Genomic DNA, 22,674 nt, shown 5'->3' on the forward strand with positions numbered 1-22,674 from the left:
ACTGTCACCGCTCCTTGGTTGCTTGGTGCAGGGATGACCCTGGAGATGGCTGGGACGCTGCTGGGTGCCGCACTGCACGGGTGGATCGTGGCTGGAGCGAATGCACCTGAGAGCTGTGGGGACGCGGGGTCACCCACACCGGGCACCATCTCCCAGGATGCGGTGAGTCTGCATAGCCGTCCTGGGGACCCTCATCGTACTGCTTTTCTGCCCTCTGCCTCCTCCAGTGGATCCCACACCCTTGTCACCCCCCTCCACCAAATCTGCAGGGGACCCTGAGAAGGGGAAGTGGGGAGTCAGGGTGTGACTTGCTGAGTCCTGGGAAAAGCCCCACCATCCCCAGAGTGAGCCAGTATAACACCCCCAGAATGAGCTAGTATAGCACCCTGGAACCCACCCCTTCCCCGCTGTGACGGTCATCTATTTAACCCTACTACTGTCCCCCAGCTCTAGAAACATTTAGTCTTCCCATCAGAACTCCCCTGAGTGATTTACACTTAGTTCTGGAGAGCTGCGGTGTCCAACTCAGGCCCACTGCACACAAGGCCAAGGCCTCTCTCCCTTGAGCTCTGTCACTCCATCCACTCCTGTCTGTGCTTGAAGCTACAAATATGGCAAGTCCACAGCTCAGCCTTCTCCTGGCCCATGTCACCATCTTCTCCCCCCATCAATGCTGCCTCCTCCTGCTATCTGGACTCCTACCCGCAGCCAACGTCCCCCTCCCTCAGGACCAGAGGGGGCATCTAGTCTTCTACCTCCCAGGTGCTCTGGGTGGCAAAGTTTGCTTTCTGGGCCAGCATGTTCAGAGCTAGTACAGTTGGTAGGGCACTTGCCTTGCACCTGGGTTCCATCCAGGTGCTATCCCTGGCATATGATCCCCACAGCTCAGGAGTGAACCCTGTGTGAAGAGTTGGGAGTAAGCCCTGAGCATTGCTTGGGTGTGGCCCAATAGAAAAACAGAAAGCAAAAACCCATAGAAAGGCACATTCAACAGGTTCACTCAGACCTATAGACTCACAAATTTTGGGTCAGGGGAGACCAGTAGGCTGGATTTGAACAAGCATCCAGGGAATTCTTCTCTGGCAAATAGTGCCAAACTTTGGCATGAGCAAATTAGCAGAAGCAGCAGCAGTCAGGCTATCACCGTGTAAGGATGCACTGCGGGCCTGTTTGGGTGCCTAGACCAGAGCACAAGTAGGGCTAGCACAAGACCCTACATCAGAGCCGAAGCTCTCCTCGCCTCTCCTTCCCCAAGCTCAGAGCCAGGAGGAAGCCTTGAGCACCATGGGCGAGGCCCAAAACCAAACAAGCAAAAAAAAAAAAAATAGGAAAAAGAAATGTTTTTTTATGGAGCCAAGGATCAAAGACAAGGCCTCATACATGCAGGGCAGGGAAACTCCAGCCTCTCAGCCAGAAGCGGAAATAGCAGAGCAGAGGAGAGAGCCTTCCTTCCACATAGAGGGCCCTCAATCAGCAGAGGGTTTGGGTTGTGTTTTGGTTATGTCTTTGTGGTTGTTGTTGTTGTTGTTGTTGTTGTTGTTGTTTTGGACTGCACCTGTCTATGCTCCTTGTTCTGTGCTCAGGGCATACTCTGGGTGGCACCAGGGTTGGCTGCAAGGCAAGAGCCGTAGCACCTGTACTATCTCTCTAGTCCCCAATATTTCCCCCTCCTATTGGGTGGTTGGGAGGAAGGCACCCAGTCTGCCTAACATAAAACTGATGCCTCTGGGGCCAGAGCGGTAGTGCAAGTGGTAGGGTATTTACCTTGCACGCGATAGCCTAGAACGGACCGAGGTTCGATTCCCTGGTGTCCCATATGGTCCCTCAAGCCTGGAGTGATTTCTGAGCACATAGCCAGGAGTAACCCCTGAGCGTCACTTGGGTGTGACCTAAAAACCAAAACAAGCAAGCAAGCAAACAAACAAAAAAACTGATGCCCCTCTGGGTCCTGCCCTGGCTTGGATCCCCACCTCCACCCCCAGCCAGCTCTGTCCTGTCCCGCAGACTCGGCTCTACTCCATTGCGGCCGCTGTGGTCACTGCAATTTACCCTGTCTGCAGCTGCATGCTCTACCTGGGGGTGAAGGAGCGGCCAGGTATGGGGGTGCCATCAGGGTGCAGGAAGCTGAAGCTGAGGGCAGGGCTCTTGGGGGTAGGCTGTGAAGGCTGCCAGGCCAAGGCATCTCCTTCCTGTGTTGCAGACTCCTCCACCCCAGCTTCAGGCCACGGCCTGAGCTTCCTGTCTGGGCTGGGCCTCACCATCCGACACCCACCCTACCTGAAGCTGGTAGGCTCCTTCCTGTTCATCTCTGCTGCTGTCCAGGTAATTTGGCCACACACTGAACCCCTGGATTGGTCAAGCCATATTATTGGTCTTATGGAGTTCAACTTTGGTCTCTTGGTGGAAGGGGAAAAGGGAAGCAGAGAGATAACACAGCAGGTAGAGCATTTGCCTTGCACGTGGCTGACCTGGGTTTGATCTCCAGCATCCCATATGGTCACCCAAGCCTTCCAGGAGTGATTTCTGAATGAAGAGCCAGGAGTTCCTGAACACAACAGAGTGTATAGCCCAAAAACTAAGAAATAGGGGCCAGAGTGATAGCACAGCAGTAGGGCATTTGCTTTATACACAGCTGACCCAAGAGAGACCTTGGTTTGATCCTCGGCGCCCCATATGGTTCCCCGAGCCAGGAGCAATTTCTGAGCACATAGCTATGAGTAATCCCTGAGCATCATCGGGTGTGGCCCAAACAAACAAACCAAGCCTGCCAGGAATGATTTCTGAAAGTAGAGACAGGAGTAATCCTGAGTATTGTCAGGTGTGGCCCCCTTAAAAAAAATAAAAGAGTCTCTGCTAGAAGGATGGTGGTTCGAATCCGGCATCCCATATGGTCCCCTGCACCTGCCAGGAGCGGTTTCTGAGCTTAGAGCCAGGAGTAATGCCTGAGCGTTGCCGGGTGTGATCGCCCCCCCCCCGAAAAAAAAAAAAAAAAAGGGCCTGGAGAGATAGCTCAGCGTGTTTGCCTTGCAAGCAGCCGATCCAGGACCAAAGGTGGTTGGTTCGAATCCCGGTGTCCCATATGGGACAGGAGCTATTTCTGAGCAGACAGCCAGGAGTGACCCCTGAGCACTGCCAGGTGTGGCCCCAAAACCAAAAATAAATAAATAAATAAATAGTCTCTGCTATAACAAACAAATAAACAAACAAAAAGGCTGATGGAGAGCCAAAGAGATAGTACAGTGGTAGAGTGCTTGCCTTGTACACAGACAACTTGGATTCAAACCCCAGCATCCCATATGGTTCCCCAAGCCTGGCCAAGAGATTCTCGAGTGCAGTCAGGAGTAACCCATGAGCATTGCCAGGTGAGAACCCCACCCTCAAAAAAGAGCTTGAGCATAGGCTTTGCATGCAGGAGGTCCAGATTTGGTCCCCACTTCACACTGTTGTCCCCCCCCTCCCCCAAGCACTACCAGAAGCAAGTCATGATCACAGAGCTACTGAGCATGGCCAGGTGTGACTTCCGAATCGAAATCACACCAGCAGCAATGACAGAGCAGCATTTGGGACCCACAGACACTCTGGGCTTGATTTCTAAGGGAGAAAGCAGAAAGCAGAGCAGAGGGAGGGCCCAAAGGCCCTGCTGCAGAAAGAATCAGATCAGAGTGTGCGTGAGAGGCGGGAGCCAAGTGTCCTAGCCAAGTGTCCTAACTGGGAGTTTGGAGTTCGTGTCGCTAAGCCATTCCCTAGGAATGGGGGCGATACCCACCCCAGCAGCACCAGAGAGGACCTCCTAGCATGCTTGGGTGGGTTGAACTGAGAGTTTGAGGTCAAAGGAGCAGCAAGTTTGGAGCACTGGGCTGGGCCCTAGAGCTAACTTTCTCTCTCTCTGTCTGTCTCTATCTCTGTCTATCTGTCTGTCTCTCTATCTCTCTCCTCCCCTCTCCTGCAGATAGAGCAGAGTTACCTGGTTCTATTCTGCAAACATGCTTCACGGCTGCATGACCACATCCAGAACCTGGTGCTGATCATTCTGGTAAAGGCCCAGGCAGAAGAGGCCAGGCCACCTTGGGGGACTGAGGTGGGTGGGGGCAGGAGGGTCCTTGGCGTGACACATGAGCCAAAGAACTCTGCTTTGCTTTGTCTCCTGCCTTCCAGCAGAGGGTGGAAGGAGACAGGGTCAGAAATGGTCACCTGGGGCCGGAGAGATAGCATGGAGGTAAGGCGTTTGCCTTTCATGCAAGAGGTCATCGGTCGAATCCCGGCGTCCCATATGGTCCCCCGTGTCTGCTAGGAGCAATTTCTGAGCCTGGAGCCAGGAATAACCCCTGAGCACTGCCGGGTGTAACCCAAAAACCACAAAAAAGAAAAAGAAATTGTCACCTGGGTTCTGGGGGAGGGAGGACACGGACTGATGAAAGCAGATCTCTAGTGGCCGCCGGGACTTTGCCAACAAGAGAGGGCCTCGAGAATGGGGCTGTGACTATTCTGTCTGCTTACAGATCTCGGCTGTGCTCAGCACCCCGATGTGGGAGTGGATGTTCCACCGTTTTGGGAAGAGGACGTCGGCTTTAGGGATCAGTGTGAGTGAGGCAGGAGGGGACCGTTGATAAGTCCCTCACTGCAGTGCCTACCTAACTGCTGGGGACGGTGTTGGGAAAGACTAGGAGTGTGTGATGAGGGAATGTGGGAGTGTGGTGTGTGTGGGTGTGTCTCTGTGTGTGCGTGTATGTAGCAGGAGGAAGGCTCAGCCAGCTGTCTCCCCAGATGATGGTGCCTTTTGCAATCCTGTTGGCTGCTGTACCCTCAGTGCCCGTGGCGTACGTGGTGGCCTTTGTGTCTGGCCTGAGCATTGCCGACTCCATGCTGCTCCCCTGGTAGGCAGGGAAGGGGGAGGGGGCTCATGTCTTCCTGTAAGGGGCTCATCCTCCTGGCCAACCTGTCAGGGCCCTCTGAATCCTTCCTGCATGCCCCTGGGAAGGGGCTTCCCTGGCTACCAGAGAAGCAGCTCCCAGAGCTGTTGGCCCTTGGAGCTTACAAAGAGAGTGGGCCAGGTGTCACCTAGAGGGTCTGGGCTCTGGGTGCAGTTTGTCACTGGGTCCCTGTACTGAGAGCTACAGGGTGGGTTGGTGGGGGACTGTGCCTCGGACCGCCACCCCCAGGTCTATGCTTCCGGACGTGGTGGACAACTTCCAGCAGCAGTACCAATTCGGGCCAGGCCTGGAGACCATCTTCTACTCCTCCTACGTTTTCTTCACCAAATTGTCGGGTGCAGGCACCATGGGCATCTCCAATCTCAGTCTTGAGTGAGTATCAGGAACGCTGGGTGCCTCCACCCTTAGTCTGAAGTGAGTGTTGGGCACCCTAAGCACCTCCACCCTCAGCTGGAGTGAGTGTCAGCCCTGGAGTTTAGCTGAGACACCAGACCAGACAGGGTGTAAGAAGAGAGCCAAATCCCACCGCCGCCACCACTGCAGCCCAGGGCCCCATGGCTCCTCTTGTGAGGTGGGGGTGGCCCCTGCTCCGGATCTCTCAGGGCACAGATGAGTTCAGGGGGGCCCTTCTGGGGGCTGTTGGCCCTGCATATTCTCAGTCTGGCAGGTGGGTCCCTGCAGGATGTGCAATATACTGGCCCTCTCCCCAGGTTTGCAGGTTACCAGGCTGGAGCCTGCCAGCAGACAGAGCAGGTGGTGCTCACCCTCAAGGTCCTCATTGGAGCTGTGCCCACCTGCATGTTCCTCGTCGGCTTGTGCATCCTCCTGGTGGGCCCCAAGCCTAAGCTGAACCAGGCTGCTTCCTGCCGGCGCAGCCTCCACAGGTGTGCACCCACCAGGAATCTCCTTCGCTAGCACCAGCCCTGAACCCCTCCTCCCGTTACCATCACACGGTGCTGCGGGAGGGCTCCCCCTTCACCCCTGCTCTGCCTCTTCCTGAGAACCCTGAACTCTTCCTTCCTCCTGCCCATCTTGTCTCGAATCCCAGGTCCCCATCTGGCAATCACTCAGACAACTCTAGGGGCTGTGAGGCAGAGTGGTCAGAAAACACTTCCATGACGGTCTGGGCAGGAGCCAATCTCCTTCTCTCACTGCCTTTGGCTTCTTCCTCTTCTCTAGGAGAACCAGCTACAGCCTACACTGAAGGTTGAACCATCAGGAAACCAAACAACAGGACGGTTCCTGTTCCATGCCTCTTCTCACATCTCTCTCCCTCAGCCCTGTAGCACCCTGGCTTTGCAGCTTACACAACACCTCTCTGGTTGTGCTGGAGTTCTATCTCCTGAAGGGCTTTTTCAGTTGTGTTTTTGGGGCCATGCCTGGCTCTGTACTCAGGGTTACATCTGGTAGTGCTCATGGGGACTGTACACAATGTTGGGGATTGAATCTGGGCCAGCTGTACTATCTCTCTCTCGCCTTGCTTGTTGGTCAGAGAGCATCTCAGGTAGCCCCGCATCTCCGACTGTACAGCATCAGGCCATCTCTGCCCTGGACCCTCAACAATGACTGTCCCTGGATGCCACCACAGCCTGCCAGCAGCTGGCTTCCATGGGGGACACCTGGCTCACAGCCGAGCCGCATGCCCTGTTCCTCCTGACGAATGTGAATGTTTGAGAGAGGCTGACTGGGGCACCACTTGGGACAGACATACAGTGAGACTCACAGGCCCAGAGCCAGATGAGGGTCACCCCACAGTAGGGGTGGGAAGGAGCAGGACACAGAGGAGGATCAGGCGTGTTGTTCCAATCTGAGAGGACAGTTTTCCTGCAAGTTCACATGCCGATATCGTTACTGAAGAGCAGCATTTCAGGAATACCGTCATTTCTGTAGAAATCTCTGTCTGAAACTCATCTTTTGTTTGTTTGTTTGTTTGTTTGTTTTTGGTTTTGGTTTTTGGCCACAACCTGTGACACTCAGGGATTACTCATGGCTATGTGCTCAGAAATCACTCTTGGCTCGGTAGATCATATGGGATGCTGGGGAATGGAACCATGGTCCATCCTAGATTAGCCGTGTGCAAGGCAAACGCCCTACTGCTGCTCCACCAGTCCAGACTCTGGAACTCTTATCTTCTTATTTTATTTATTTTATTGAAACAATTGTGATCTACAGAGTCCTTTTCTTCATACTTGGATTTCAGATATACAACAAGCCAAGGTCCTTCCCACCACCAGTGTCAACTTCCCTCCATCAATGGACCTAGATTAAAGAAACTATCTGTTGGGGGGGGCACATCCAGTGGCACTCAGGAATTCCTGGCTCTGCACTCAAAAATCACTCCTGGCAGGCTCAGACTATATGAGATGCTGGGGGATCAGACCTGGGTTCATCTCAGGTCGGCCATGTGCAAGGCAAATGGCCTACCACTGTGCTATTGCTCTGGCCCTGGAACTCTTTATCTTCTAGAAGGACAGACACCAGAGCTTCCTAGAAGCCCTGCCTTTGTAGAAGGAAAAATCATGAAACTTATGATATCGAAAACCAATGAAAGGGGCTGGAGATCCAGCTCAGTGGGAGAGCAGGTGCCTTGTATGTGCGAAGCTCTGGGTTTAATTCTCAGATCTGCTGAGCCCCATGAGGAGTGATATGCCAGAACACATAGCCAGAAGTAAGCCCTGAGCACAGCTGGGTTTGGCCCAAAAGCCAAAACAAGAGAAAATAAACGAAAATGAACCGAAAAAGTGGCCAACTCTCGCCTTGATTCCCGGAACCCAACACAACCCCAGGGGGTGAGGGAAGTGGGTGGCCTCACTGACATGAAGCATGTTTCTGACCCCGTATCCCTGGTGGCAGAACAGGGGGCCATGAGGCAGGGCACTACCTCTCCTTTGGAAGAGAAAGAACTGAGGTCCCAAAAGGCACAGAGGCTGAACATGGAAGTTCATGTGGGCTACAGTCTGACATGGAATTGGGGGCCCTGGGGGGATCCAAATGCTCCAGAAATTTTCTCCTGGAGAAGCATGGACACCTGAGGGGGGACCATATGCTCCATGCCCTGCATCCTCTCCAGCCCCCAGCCCTGTCCTGAGCTGCCCTCTCACCTCTCTAGGCTTCTGTTTCCTCTCAGGTGCCAGACTGACACCTAAGACAGCTGGGCTGCAGCTCACTCCCACAGGCTGTGACCTGAGGGTGCCCCACAAACACTGAAGCACGAGGAGGCAGACCTGAGGGTGCAAGCACAGTGCCCTGGTTGAAGGTGTGGGGGCTGAGCCTATGTGATAATAAGAGGAGTGTGTGACCTGAGGTCCCAGGGCACTGTGGCTCAGCCTTTTCATTGCCCAGTTCAGGAAGGGGGTGACCGGGATCGGGGCCATCTCACCCTGCCTGCAGGCACCCACATACAGAATGGGGGTCACCCCATTGCACATACACATGTATGAACACACGTGCAATTTCTTGATGCCGGGCTATCTCTGATTATGTGGAGATGGTACAAGATGATCAAGCAACATTCCCATCATTATCAGGGGCCGGTGTGCCTCGGAAATGTGGGTGATGCAAGCTGGAACAGACACTGCTGCCAAATGTGATCCTGCCTCAGCTCCCAGGAGGACGGTCTCAAGGCAGAGCTGCAGGGACCCCTATGGGGAATGGATTAGGGTGGAGGGCAAAAGCCATTAGAGCTGATCAAAAGGCATTACTGCACTCCCCCTATGAAGCAGGAATTATTATCTCATTTTCAGATGAGCAAACAGGCCTGGCGAGCTTCTGATGCTAGCCTTAAGCAAGTCAGGGGATAAATGGTGAAGACTGCAAGGCCCTACCGCTACGCTGGCAGACAGCTGGTGCTTCAGATAGTGAAGGAAGACCAGTCCTGGGACCTGGTGTGACCTGCACATCTCTCTTCCATCTTTTAAAAAATTTTTTATTAATTTTTATTATTCAAAAAAAGGGGGGAGCAGAGAGATAGCATGGAGGAAGGGCGTTTGCCTTACATGCAGAAGGATGGTGGTTCAAATCTCGGAGTCCCATAGTCCCTTGAGCCTGCCAGGAGCAATTTCTGAGCACAGAGCCAGGAATAACCCCTGAGTGCCACCGGGTGTGGCCACAGGGCTATGGACTGTTGCAATCATATGTCCTTTTTTGGTTTTTGGGCCACACCTGGCGGCACTCAGGTGCTATCACTCTAGTCCCTCAGCTCTTTATTTTTGCATCTATCATAAACATAACCATAAACTTAGTGTCCTCTTCAATTCCTTGTCCTCATTCACCTCACCCCTATATCTACTGAATGTGTATTAAATAACAGCTTGATCCCCAGCACCATCCTATATAGCAGAGTGGAATGTCTGAGTCAGTTGGTGAGATTCTGGATGCCATGGCATATATAGTCGTATGTGTGAGGTCCACAACCAGACACCTGACCCTCAGCAAACACAGCTACAAGTGTGCAACCACTGAACAACACAACAACGAAGAGAATAAGGGCAGGGTGAGGGGAGGGAAAAAGAAAGAAAAGGAAGAAGAAATGAAGAAGTGAGTGATGAAATAATCCAGAGATCAGAGACTCTGGGATGGAGTTAAAGAGGATTACAGATGCAGGGTTGGAGCAGTGGCATTAGAGGTAAGGCGCTTGCCTTGAAAATGCAAGCCTAGGATGGACCACGGTTCAATCCCCTGGCATCCCATATGATCCCCCCAAGCCAGGAGTGATATCTGAGCGCATAGCCAGGAGTAACCCCTGAGCATCAAATGGGTGTGGCCCAATAAAACAAAACAAGAGGATTATAGATGAACAAAAAGAATTCTGAATCACTTCTAGTTTTGGTTCTTAAATTTGGTGGCAAAGTGATTTACTTCATTATTAAGCCTTCACATATTCTCTATAACACACAGCAAGTTTCCATAAAAGGGAACCAGCTAGATGGCACTTACACCAGATAGATAGTGCTTACCTTGCATATGGCCAACCCTAAATGAGCCACAGCACTTACATAAGGTCCCTCAAGTACTAGGCAGAGGGCCCGGAGAGATAGCACAGCGGTGTTTGCCTTGCAAGCAGCTGATCCAGGACCAAAGGTGGTTGGTTCGAATCCCGGTGTCCCATATGGTCCCCTGCCTGCCAGGAGCTATTTCTGAGCAGACAGCCAGGAGTAACCCCTGAGCACCGCTGGGTGTGGCCCAAAACCAAAAAAAAAAAAAAAAAAAGTACTAGGCAGAAATGATCCTTAAGCACAGAGCCAGAAATGCTCCTAACCATAGCCTGCGATGGTCTGCAAACCTCAAAACAAGACTCAAATAACTACACAAAACTTAATAAGTCTGGGTGCAAAATAGGATGTAAATCTTTTCTTATGAAAAATATTTCAACAGAACCTTAAACACCAATTTAAACTTACCTTTACAATTCAGCCCTTTTCTCTCCCTTGTTTACAGAGATAGTTAAAATACTAGACTGTCTTCTATTGTTCCAACAGCCATATAATAGTAGAGGCCAAGGAAACATCTTTTGAGAGTTGTCATGGAATCAGATTTGTTGTAAAGAAGGAACTTTAGACTATCCACAAGAAGAAACAAGAAGACAACAGACACAGACAAAACAAACAAACAAACAAAAAAAACAAACAAAAAAAAACAAGAACAACTATCTGGTTATGATCACAGAGAAAATGCCATCAACAACCCAGCAACCCAACTTGGCCTAAGGCTAAGAATGTGATTCAGTGGTAGAGTGCAACCCTCACATGGGGGAGGCCAGTGGCTGGATCCCTGGCACCACAAAATAGAACAAGATAAAAATAAAGACATATATTGGGGCCGAAGCAGTGGTACAAACAGTAGGGCATATGCATATGCATATGCTAACTTAGAATAGACTGAGGTTCGATCCCCAGGGTCCCATATGGTCCCCCAAGCCAGGAGTGATTTCCGTATGCATACCCAGGAGTAACCCCTGAGTGTCACCAGGTGTGACCCAAAAACCAAAAAAAAAAAAAAAAAAAGACATATGGTTGCAACAGTCCATAGCCAGGACACTCAAGCACTGAGGTACACCCCAATTAATGACTCACAGTACTTGGAACACTGAAATGATTGTTACAGAACTCTTGAGGCACCCAGACTAATTTTACTAGAGGATCCTCAAAGCTCCCTTTGTTTTGTTTTGGGCCCACATCAGTAGTGCTCAAGGTTTACTCCTGGCTCTGCACTCAGGATTCACTCCTGGCAAGTTCAGGGGGCCATATGGAGTGCTGGGGATTGAACCCAGGATAGTTGTGTGCAAAGCAAGCATCCTACCCACTGAACTATTGTTCCAGCCCCTTGAAGCCCTCTCTGGAGGCTGCAAAAACATGTGCTTTCAGCCCACTGGGTCATTTCCTGTGCAAAGGGAGCCAGGCCCCAGGCTGTCCTCAGCTACCCTCTCACAGCTGATGGCAGACAAGTGGCTCCAGCTCCATTATCCCGGCAGCTGTCTAATGCATTTGAACCACAAAATGGGCCCTTGCGTCTTCTGAGCCCCACTCCAGCTCCGTCTTCATAAAGGCTAACAAACAGACAGGAGTCCCGAAGGTACAAAATGTGTCTCTCCAGATAATTTCAAAGGAAAAGCGGAAGAGGGTATGTGCTAATGGAGTGTGGAAGGCTGAAGCAACTTCTCTGTAGATGTGCTTTGACCAGCTGCATGCAGATCAATCTGTTCTGCTGAGGTAATTACAATTTATGATTCTGTTTGAAGGTGGTGAGCAGCAGTGGGTCTTTCTGAAGTCACAACTCTCCACTCTCCTATGCTGGCACTTTCATCCAGAATTATAATGAACTGGTGCTTTTTACAATTACCTCAGATTCAAGTGAAATTTCAAACACATGAAATACTTTTGTCTTATAGTCTTTAGACTGGTCTCTTAGATTTGAATAGAGGATAATGGGAAATGCAAACACTGAAGCCACAATTTAAAGGAGCTGTTTACTAGGAAAAGAAATTAGAAATTTTGTTTTGATTTGGTTTGGTTTGGTTCAGGGGGCTACACCCAGCAGGGTTCAGGGTTTAATCCAGGCTCTACACTCAGGAATCTAGTGGGCTTGAGGGATGCCAGTGAGCAAGGCAAGCACCCTATTCTCTATATTATTGCTCCAGCCCTGACATTAGAAATTTTAATAATTCCCCAAACTAAAAAAGAAAAGATTCTGGAGGAAGTGAGTAGCAGCATACAAAGTTTGGCATCTCTGTCTGTGCCATCATACTGTAGCATGAGCACTTGCTCAAGTGGAGTCTGGAAGAGCCAAATCACCTGAAATTTTCCTTGAAATCTGCTAGTGACTACTGGACCTTAGAATTTGCTAAGGAGGGGGCTGGAGAGATAGCACAGCGGTGTTTGCCTTGCAAGCAGCCGATCCAGGACCTAAGGTGGTTGGTTTGAGTCCCGGTGTCCCATATGGTCCCCCGTGCCTGCCAGGAACTATTTCTGAGCAGACAGCCAGGAGTAACCCCTGAGCACCGTCAGGTGTGGCCCAAAAACCAAAAAAATAAAAAATAAAAAAAATAAAAAGAATTTGCTAAGGAGGGGTCAGAGTGATAGTATAGCGGCATGGTGTTTGACTTGCACGCAGTCAACCTGGGACAGAGCCAGGTTCAATTCCAGGCATCCCATATGGTCTCCCAAGCCTGCCAGGAGAGATTTCTGAGTGTAGAGCCACAACCCCTGAGCATCACACAGTGTGGCCCAAAACAAAACAAAACAAAAAAGAATTTCCTAAGGAAAAGTATCACACTTAAATCCAGAAAGATCCAGCCAAGATGAGAAACAGTTCTGGTTCCTGGTATTGTTGAAGTAAAATTCAATGGGCAATTTGTCTTTTTTTGAGCTTTGCTGGTTCTTACTGCTCTGGAGGAGAAGAGAAGCTGGAATGTGTATTCTTATTCTCACCTGTAAGCCAGAAAAGCCCAAACACCTTTCAAGGGCTCCTATGACAGCTTTAATAGTTTTATTTAGACCAAAATAATATAAAACAAGGCCAATATGGTACCATATTCGTTTGCTTTAGGAGTGCTGCCCTGAGACCAAACCACATCATGAGTACATAAACTGCCACTCTGAGTCATTTAGCAAAGGCTGAGCGAGAGTCTGGACTGGAGGAAATGGCCATGGTGATCCTGGCTAGTACTCTGCCTGAGTGCAAATCAGAGTTGTGGAGAATCTTCAGTGAAATGAGGCTCTTGTTGGAAGTGATTTCGCCTGAAAAGCTAGACTCCGAGTGCCCTACAAATAAACACCCGCAATAATGAGTTGGAAACCCTTGTGGTATCCAACTTTTCTTTGGGCACAAAAGTCTCTGAAAACTTCTGGGAAATGACCAGGTTTATGACTCCAAGACCAAGTGTCCTGGAATGCTCTTGACCTGGAGGCTGCCGTCCCTTATGATTATTTCCTGCGTGGCTGTGAAAGTTACTGGAATGAAGCCTTCGGTGTCGGCAAACAGCAGGATCCAGTGGGAGTCTGCAGAGTCAATGCACAAAGGGAATTCAGGATCTCTAACCTTGTTCTATCAAGATAAATATGACAAACATGCCTATCTTTGAGGGGAAGACGAGAGGACTGAGTCTAAGCATCATGTCACACAGGGTAGGTGTACATCCAAGGGACAAGCATTTTGGCCCAGAGCAGACCTATATCAGCCAGGCCTATGCTAGGAGCTTACCCACAAGGGCATACAAGGGTGTCCTTCCTTTAGCTATAGACTATAACCAACTTCTTTAGAAATATCATAAGGTGGGGCCAGAGAGATAGCATGGAGATAAGGCGTTTGCCTTGCTTGCAGGTCAGTGGTTCATATCCGGGCATCCCATATGGTTCCCTTGAGTCTGCCAGGAGTGATTTCTGAGCATAGAGCCAGGAGTAACTCCTGAGCGCTGCCAGGTGTGACCCAAAAACCAAAACCAAAAAAAAAAAAAAAAAAAAGAAATATCAACCTTTATTTATTTCATTTATGGGCCACACCTGGCAGCAGTGCTCACAAGTTTACTCCTGGCTCTGAGCTCAAAAATCTCTCCTAGCAGGCTTGGGGGACCATATGGAATGCTGGGAATCGAACCCGGGTCCATCCTGGGGTAGCCACATGCAAGGCAAACACCCTTCCGCTGTAATATAGCTCCGGCCCGGTGAATCTTTAGTTTTTTTAAACACTTATCAAATAGCAAGAGTAGAATGACTCAATTGAACAGCCTGGGTAACCTAGAACCAGTATAACAGCACATCCTTAAAGGAAGCATCCAGAATGCCATGATCTTTATGTCTGAGGTCCAGGCTGGAGATGAGACTTTATTCCACTTCCTCACAGTTGCTGTATGCATCTTATTACTCTTTTCTAGCTTTTTCATGTGAATATTCAGGTTTTCCAGCTAGGCTACAAATTCCAGAAGGGTGGGAACCAACTTTTCTGTGTGTTTCGGCATCTTAACAGGCCTGGGTAAATAATAATAGCTAGGTAATCGCTAAGTGGGTGGAATGACTCCTTTTCATTATTAGTGAATGTCATGAAATAAATGGCAGGGCGAGGGGGTTGGGTAAGGTCTGTTTCTGGATTTACCTACCGTGCAGCATTTCTATCAGGGAGAGGCCAAAAGTTTGCTGGACTGTGCTGAGCCGTAACTTGCCATTGCAGAGAAGCACGGTCCTCTTTTCGGGAACAGAACCTACATTATACGGTTTCTGCAGATGCAAAGACAAAGTTCCTAAATTGATGGCACAGCAATGGAGTTATCATTTCTCGAGAACAAAACACCTGAAGCATTTTCAAGAAATTCAAGTTGGGAGTTTAGTGATAGTACGGCAGGTAGGGTGTTGGCTTGCACATGTCTGACTTAGGTTCTGATCCCTGGCATCCCTTATGAACACTGCTAGGAGTAACCCCTGAGAGTGGAGCCAAGAGAAAACCCTGAGCACTGTCCAGGTGTGGCCCCCAAACAAACAAAGAAAAAAGAAATCCAATTTATAACCACTATCAACTAGGTTTCAGTTATAGCTTTTTGAGGGTGGGGGGATAAACATCCAGCATTGTGCAACCTAGAGAAGGGAAATGTAAGACAATTATTGCTCACCTTAAGATACATTTAAAGTCTAAAGGCTTTGAGGGGTAATAGAGTGAAAGTACAGTAGGTAGGGCATTTGCCTTGCATGTGGCCAAGCCAGGTTCCATATGGCTCAATAAGTGCCCAATATAGTTCTCCACGCACAGGAGTAATTAATTACAGCAGAGCCGAAGAAAGCCCTGAACACTGCCAGGAGTGGCCCCAAAACAAAGCAAACAAAAAAGAGAATGAAGTGTAAAGGCAGGAGCTGGAGATACAGCAGAGCAGGTAAAATGCTTGCCCAATGGGGCCAGAGAGATAGCATGGAGGTAGGGCATTTGCCTTGCATGCAGAAGGATGGTGGTTCGAATCCCAGCATCCCATAAGGTCCCCCGAGCCTGCCAGGAGCGATTTCTGAGCATAGAGCCAGGAGTAGCCCCTGAACGCTGCCGGGTGGGACCCAAAAACCAAAAACAAACAACACATAGCCCACCTGGATTTAGCCCACCTGGATTTAGCCCCGTATTGTCCCTCTACCCCACCAAACAAGAGTGATCACTGAGTGCAGAGCCAGCAGTAAGGTTTGAGTACAGACAGGAATGGCTCAAAACTGTAAAAAAATATTTAAACTCGAGTAAAAAATAAAAAATAAAAATACATACATAAACACGTCTATAGACACCGTATAGTGGGTGAGGTGTTTATAATCCAAGTTCAATCTCTGGCACCCCATAGGGTTCCCCAAAACTCTACCAGAAGTGATTTCTGAGTGCAGAGCCAGAAATAAGCTCTAAGCATGGTGGGGTATAGTCCCAAAACAAAACAAATAAAAAAAAAACTTACATGTAAAATTTTTACGGGGTTGGAGATAGTACAGTGGGTAGGGCATTTACAAACCAAGTTAAATCCTTAGTACCACATATGGCCCTCAGAATCCCACCAGGAGTGAAGCCTGAGCACAGAGTAAGGAATAAGTTCTATGTAATGCAGGATATAGCTACTTCCCAATAAATAAATTACAAACACAAATTAAAACCACCAACTAATATTAGAAAATCTAGAATATTATATGCATCTTAATTTTTCTAAAATAGAATTACCAGACTCTGGTAATAGGACAAGATGAGCAAAAGGCAATTGTGGTGTGTTGGTATTTGTTTAATATTTGTTTTGGGCAAAAAAAAAAAAAAAATACACTCAAATTCACTAAAAACAAAAGAAATGCCAATAAATAAAAGTGATATACTGCTTTGCATTTACAATCTGTCTAAAATGGGGGCCAGAGAGATAGCATGGAGGTATTTGCCTTTCATGCAGAAGGATGGTGGTTCGAATCCCAGCATCCCATATGGTCCCCCATGCCTACCCGGAGCGATTTCTGAGCATAGAGCCAGGAGTAACCCCTGAGCGCTGCCGGGTGTGACCCAAAATAAAATTAAAAAAAGAAAAAAACACAAAACAATCTGTCTAAAATGTTAGGAAAAAGATAGTCTCAGAGGTTTCAGTGGGCATGTGATGATTCATTGCCCAGTTTAAAAAAAATCTTTAAAGGGCAATCTGTAATTTCTTTTAAAAGCAGATGTGAAGGGGCCAAAGAAATAGCATGGAGGTAAGGCATTTGCCTTGCATGCAGAAGGATGGTGGTTTGAATCCCGGCATCGCATGTGGTCCCCCAAGCCTGCCAGGAGCAATTTCTGAGCATAGAGCCAGGAGTAACCCCTGAGCGCTGCTGGATGTTACCCAAAAACAAAAACAAAAAAAAACAAAAAAAAAAAGCAGATGTGAAGGGGTCAGAGATATAGTACAGTGGGTAGGGTGCTTGTCTTGCACACAGCTGACTTGAGTTTGATCCTGACACCCCCATATGCTTCCCCAAACCCACGAAGAACAATCCTGAGTGCGCAGTCAAAAATAATCCCTGAGCACCGCTGACTGTGGCTCAAAAACAAAAAGCAGAAATATATTTTAGGAATCAAGAAGTATATTCTGGGAATTAAGCAAAAACAAATAAAAATAGGTATATGGGATTGAGTAGACAGCTAAAAGGGCTGAAGTGCATGTGTCGCAGGCTGGAAACCCAGGTTCAATCCCTGGCACAGCACTCTCCCCAAATACTGACCCCAGAGCAGCTCCTTAGCACTGCTGAGTGTGACCCAAAGACAAAGGCAAAACAAAGAAGAGGAATCCGTCCATTCTCAGCAAGCATCCTAACCAAGTGTGTAAGCAGAGCAGCCAAGACTGTGGGACGCCAATTTTCACAACAAAAGGAAGGGAGAAACAAAACCCCAGAGAGGGGCCCGGAGAGATAGCACAGTGGCGTTTGCCTTGCAAGCAGCCGATCCAGGACCAAAGGTGGTTGGTTCGAATCCCGGTGTCCCATATGGTCCCCCGTGCCTGCCAGGAGCTATTTCTGAGCACACAGCCAGGAGTAACCCCTGAGCAATGCCGGGTGTGGCCAAAAAACCAAAAACAAAACAAAACAAAACAAAACACCCAAACAAAACCCCAGAGAGGATGGCACAGATGTAATATTATGATTATGTCTATATGAATGCACAGTTCGTGAAAACTCTTTCCTTCTGATCTGGTGTGGCTCAGTTGTCACTCCTTGCAGTGACCATATGCCACACTATATGCAGTGCCAGAGACTGAACTCAAGCCTCCTGCAAGCAAAGCATGTACTATAGCCTATTGCCCTGTAGCTGACTTACGCATTCAAGCTTTCTAGATGAGTATCATCTTTCTTCTAACTCTGACCTGATGTGATGTATCTATCTGCACTAGATATGGCAGAGGTTTCCATAATCAAACAATGTGATTTAGAAAATATTTTTTTCTGAGGCCAGAAAACAGTACAGCGGTAGAACATTTGCCTTGCACACAGCTAGGTAGGGCGTTTGCCTGGCACACAACTGATCCAGGACAGACCTGGGTTCGATCCCCGGTATCCCAGATGGTCCCCCAAGCCAGGAGAGATTTCTGAGTGCATAGCCAGGAGTAAATCCTGAGCTGACATCACTGGGTGTGGCCCAAAAACAAACAAAAAAAATTTTTCTTTTTCTAGGACTGAAGGCAAAACCGTGGGCAGGATGTCTGCTTTGCATGTGGCAGACCCAGGTCCCATCCCCAACATCATAAATGGTACCCCATGCATCACCAGGAATAATTCCTGAGTGCAGAGGCAGCAGTAATCCTGGGTATGGCACCCCCCAAAAAAAAACACAATAAAACAAAGTTTTTTTCTAAATGTAAAAATGCTATAGTTGAGTGCAATCTTTTTTTTTTTTTTTTAACAACATGCATGATAAAATCCCAGTGGATGGTCAGAGATGGCTCAGTGGCTGAGTGCTTGCTTTAAGTGCTGGAGTCAGGGCTCAATTCCTAGCACGTCACGAACCTTGAAAGTGCCACTGAGAGCTACACTCAGCAGAAGAGTCAGGAGTTGACCTCAAGTACTGCTGGGTGTGCTCCCCATCCCAAAATTACAGTGTATGCTGACAGGTGTGCCTATCTGGCTGACAAGCAAGCAAGCTGGAGAGGTATTAACATTGTGCCTCTGAAAAACATAACATGCCAGTTTGCTGACAATTCATTCATTCAAATACCATCTATTTTTTTTTTCTTTCTTTTTCTTCTTCATTTTTTTTTTTCATGCCTGGCAGTGTTCAGAGCTTACTCCTGGCTCTATGCTCATGGTTCATGCCTGCCAGGCTAGAGGACCATATGGAGTACTGGGGATTAATTCAGGCCAGGCATGTGCAACAAGGAACGCACCTCACCCTCCATACTCCATACACTTTCCAGCCCACTTCAACGTTTTCCTTACAGCACCCACTAGCTCCAGGAGCCTTTATATAGACTGTTGCTGGGCCAGAGTGATAGCACACAGGTAGTGTGTTTGCCTTGTGTGCGGCTGACCTGGCTTCGATCCCCAGCATCCCATATGGTCTCCCGAGCCTGCCAGAAGTAATTTCTAAGTACACAGCCAGGAGTAACCCAAGTGCCACTGGGTGTGCCCCAAACCACTTCCCAAAAATAAATAAAATGGGAACTAGAGAGATAGCATGGAGGTAAGGCATTTGCCTTGCATACAGAAGGTTGGTGGTTAGAATCCCGGCATCCCGTATGGTCCCCCGAGCCTGCCAGGAGCAATTTCTGAGCATAGAGCCAGGAGTAACCCCTGAGCACTGCCAGGTATGACCCAAAAATTTAGACTGTGGCTCCTCAGAGAAGTTACCTGGTAAGTGATGTGGACATAGGGCAGATCTTGAAAGTGAGGATACACGGGAGATGCCTGCTTTCCACTGTGCAGGAATCCTGTGAGCTCAGAAAGGCACTGCTGTACCTCAGTCAGCTTCCTTGAGAGCAAGTCCAGTTCGTTAGAGAGCTGGGAACTTTCCTTCACCCTTTGTACAGTCTTTATTTGAGGCAGATTGGGTGGTTCCAGAGGGCTGATTCGGGCCGGGGTGCTGGTGGACCGGGGGAGTATTACTGGCTGGTAATCGGGCTGAGCATCCCGCATTTCTAGGACTGTGGAGTCATCACAGATGCCAGCTGGGGGGCTTTTGATTTCTTTAATGAGGGTATTTCCAAGCTTTCCACTTTGATCAGCTGTTAGTAAGAGTGCTCTATTTTGGTGACGAAAATCTGGAGGAAGGTTTTGCTGCTCTCCATCTGCTGTCTTTAAAAGCATACTGGCAGGATTCTGGCTTCCACTCAGTGCAGCCGAAAATTCTTCCAACTTCACTTCTTGAACCATCAAATGAAAGACATACTGTTCAGACTTTGAGGAAGGAAGAAAAGTTGCATCAGTGGCATTTTGCTTCCCTACCAAAATTAATAACCACTTCTCTGTCAAGAAACATATGCCTTTGGGTTTTTCGCTACTCTCTAACTGAATTTTCTGGATATTTGGCATAAAAGATGGAATGACAGAATAGATCAAAATTAGGTTGTAAGTATTGGAAGCCACCGCCACTAGCTGTGCCTTGGGATTAAACGCAATTAGATCGGGCACCAGAATGCCCGGGACAGTAGCTTTCCTGGCTCTAGTAGCATCCTTCTCAAAGGTCACAAGGACCAAATGTGAAGAATCTAGGCCTGTTCCCATCAAGCCATCATTTTCTCTCAGAAAAATAAGAGAACTGGCCTCAGACCTAGACTTTTTGGCGTGTATATGAGTTAGATCCACAGGATCTGAGAAGGAAGACGCAGGAGAAAGGTAGGTTTCAGACTCTGTTCCACAGGCAGGTGTCTCCCTCTCTGTAGAAGGCGTCCCTTCAGGATCTGACAGTGTGGAGAGGTAAGTGTCTTCAGAGCTAGGTCGTATGTCTAAGGACTCAGATGCACGTAAGCCACAAAGCTTGCAAAGTGGGAGCTCGGTGGCTAATACGACCTGTGAGTCCACAGTGGCCCTAATGCAGCACACGGCGCTGTCCACATCAAACATGGGACAGAAGGAGCACGCAAGGAGAGTCTTCTGAGCGCCGTCCCAGATGTAGGAGTGCAGACCACTGCCTACTGCCACCACCAGCCTCTGCCCGTCCTGGGTCCAGCACGCACAGTGAATGAGGCCCGGGGTGCTGATATCCGCTTTAATGCAGGAACTGTCACGGTGAACGTTATGGAAGACGGAGATGTCCTGCGCTGTCAACACGGTCAGGATGGCACTGTGGGGGTGCCACACACAGCCCTGCGGGAGGATGGGGAGCGCGGCTCTGATCTCGCACGCCTGGGACATCAGCCACTTGCTTTTCTCCGCAGACTTGGAGCTCAGCTGCCACACACTCACATGCTTCTCGTGCTGGACAGAGAGCAGGGTGGAGGTGTTGGCGTTGGTCCCAGGAGCCCAGGACACTCCCGCCACATGCTCAAACTGTCCCACAGCCTTTGAGTTCCCAAGCTTGACCTCTCCACCGTGAAGCTGTACGTCAGTCAGCATCACCTGTTTCCCATCAGTCCAGGCAAGGCCGTGGATGGGGTGGACGGCTTGATATAAGGCATTTAGTCCTGTCCTGAGCAGCTTTCCTTTCCCCAACTCCATGCTTCTTGATAAAGATGTCCTGGAATAATTGAGCAGGAAAATTATAGGCTGGGGAGTTGACTACACAAATCTTGTAGAACATTCAAAAGTTAGATGATTAACTTTTCACAGTTCAATGCCATAAAGGACTAGGACACGATGGACTTGGTCAACAGCTGAAATAAAACAAGTAATAGCAATGTATGAACTTTGATGGGGTCTTGAACTAGGAAATTATTCTACAAAAGAGAAACTATTTTCTTTTCCAATTCTTTTAAACTCTGGGCCATACCCAATGGTCCTCAGGGCTTATTCCTGGCTTGGTGCCCAGGGATCACTCCTAGTGGGCTTGGCAGACTGTATAAGGTGCTGGGGACCAAACATGAGTTAGGTAAGTGGAAGACAAGTCCAGTCTCTTAAGCACCACCTAAGAGTGACCACTATTGGGTCGGAGCGATAGTACAGTGGGTAGGGTGTTCTTGCACACAGCTGACCCAGGTTTGATCCCTGGCATCCCATATGGTCCTGAGCACCACCAGGAGTAAAATTCCTGAGTGCAGAGCCAGGAGTAACCTCTGGGCACTGCTGGGTGTGTCCCAAGAACAAAAAACAAAAGAATATCTCTGAAGCACAACGCCTCACCTATTTCTCCCAGTCCCTCCACAATTTAACAAACTTTGAGACGAACTCAAATGTAACTAAAGCACACACTCAGAGTGATCCCAATGATTTTGTGGACCGGGACCCCTCCAATACTCCAAATGAAAGTATGATTCAGCGCAGTCAGGTGGATGCAAGCACCATACCAAGACTAAGTGTGTGAGAGCTGGATCAGAGGTAAAACCAAACCCCCCAAAAAGTTTTACAGGGCTGGAGACAAAGCTCATTGGGGAGAAAGGAACTCTCATTCACTGCTGGTGGGAATGCTGTCTAGTCCAGCCTTTCTGGAAAACAATACAACAATTCCAACCCCTCTTTTACTACTGTCAAAAATAGAACTTAAAAAAAAAAATCAGGGGCTGGAGAGATAGCATGGAGGTAAGGCATTTGCCTTTCATGCAGGAGGTCAGTAGTTCGAATCCCAACATCCCATATGGTCCCCTGAGCCTGCCAGGAGAGATTTCTGAGCATGGAGCCAGGAGTAACCCCTGAGCACTGCTGGGTGTGACACCCCCCCCCCAAAAAAAAAATCAAACTTCAGGGGCTAGAGAGATAGCACATGGGGGTAGGGTGTTTGCCTTGCATGCAGAAGAACGGTGATTTGAATCCCAGCATCACATGTGGTCCCCTGAGCCTGCCAGGAGCGATCCAGGAGTATCCCCTGAGTATCCCCTGAGCGCTGCCAGGTGTGACCAAAAATCCAAAAAAAAAAAAAAACCAACTTCAGACTCTAAACTCTAAAGAAATTTATCTGCTACCTGACGAACTGTGTGGTGCTTTGCTTTTGTCTTCAAATTGCTTCTCATGCCACTTTGCCAACTTTGTCCCTGTTAAGACTCTTACTAAGAAAGAACAATCTGATTTGCTTCTGCACATGTATAGATTAAGTGGCCCAGCAGTGGCTTGCTAAATGGACAAGTCCCCTGTCATCACTAATGAAGAAAGTGCCATTTCTAAACCACTGGTCTTATATAAGATAATATATGCTGTTCCCT

General features: G+C 48.8%; 2 protein-coding genes across 2 annotated transcripts in view; one reads left to right on the top strand and one right to left on the bottom strand.

The window, feature by feature from the left end:
• Positions 1-6,135, top strand: part of MFSD2B (MFSD2 lysolipid transporter B, sphingolipid) — a 14,418-nt gene extending 8,283 nt beyond the window's left edge. The window contains 9 exon segments of the mRNA XM_049784670.1: positions 32-162; positions 2,005-2,095; positions 2,201-2,322; positions 3,950-4,033; positions 4,500-4,580; positions 4,765-4,874; positions 5,160-5,303; positions 5,642-5,815; positions 6,111-6,135. Of these exon segments, the coding sequence (XP_049640627.1) occupies positions 32-162; positions 2,005-2,095; positions 2,201-2,322; positions 3,950-4,033; positions 4,500-4,580; positions 4,765-4,874; positions 5,160-5,303; positions 5,642-5,815; positions 6,111-6,135 (962 nt within the window).
• Positions 6,136-12,899: 6,764 nt separating this feature from the next.
• WDCP (WD repeat and coiled coil containing) lies at positions 12,900-21,062 on the bottom strand. Its single transcript, XM_049784473.1, has 3 exons — positions 19,235-21,062; positions 14,521-14,638; positions 12,900-13,426 (listed from the first exon to the last, which is right to left on the bottom strand). The coding sequence occupies exons 1-3, from the start codon at positions 21,038-21,040 to the stop codon at positions 13,290-13,292; spliced, it is 2,061 nt and encodes a 686-aa protein (XP_049640430.1). The 5' UTR covers positions 21,041-21,062; the 3' UTR covers positions 12,900-13,289.
• Between the last annotated feature and the right edge of the window lie 1,612 nt (positions 21,063-22,674).

This window comes from Suncus etruscus, chromosome 12 (genome assembly GCF_024139225.1).
Source record: "Suncus etruscus isolate mSunEtr1 chromosome 12, mSunEtr1.pri.cur, whole genome shotgun sequence".
In the NCBI taxonomy this organism is placed as follows: Eukaryota; Metazoa; Chordata; class Mammalia; order Eulipotyphla; family Soricidae; genus Suncus; species Suncus etruscus.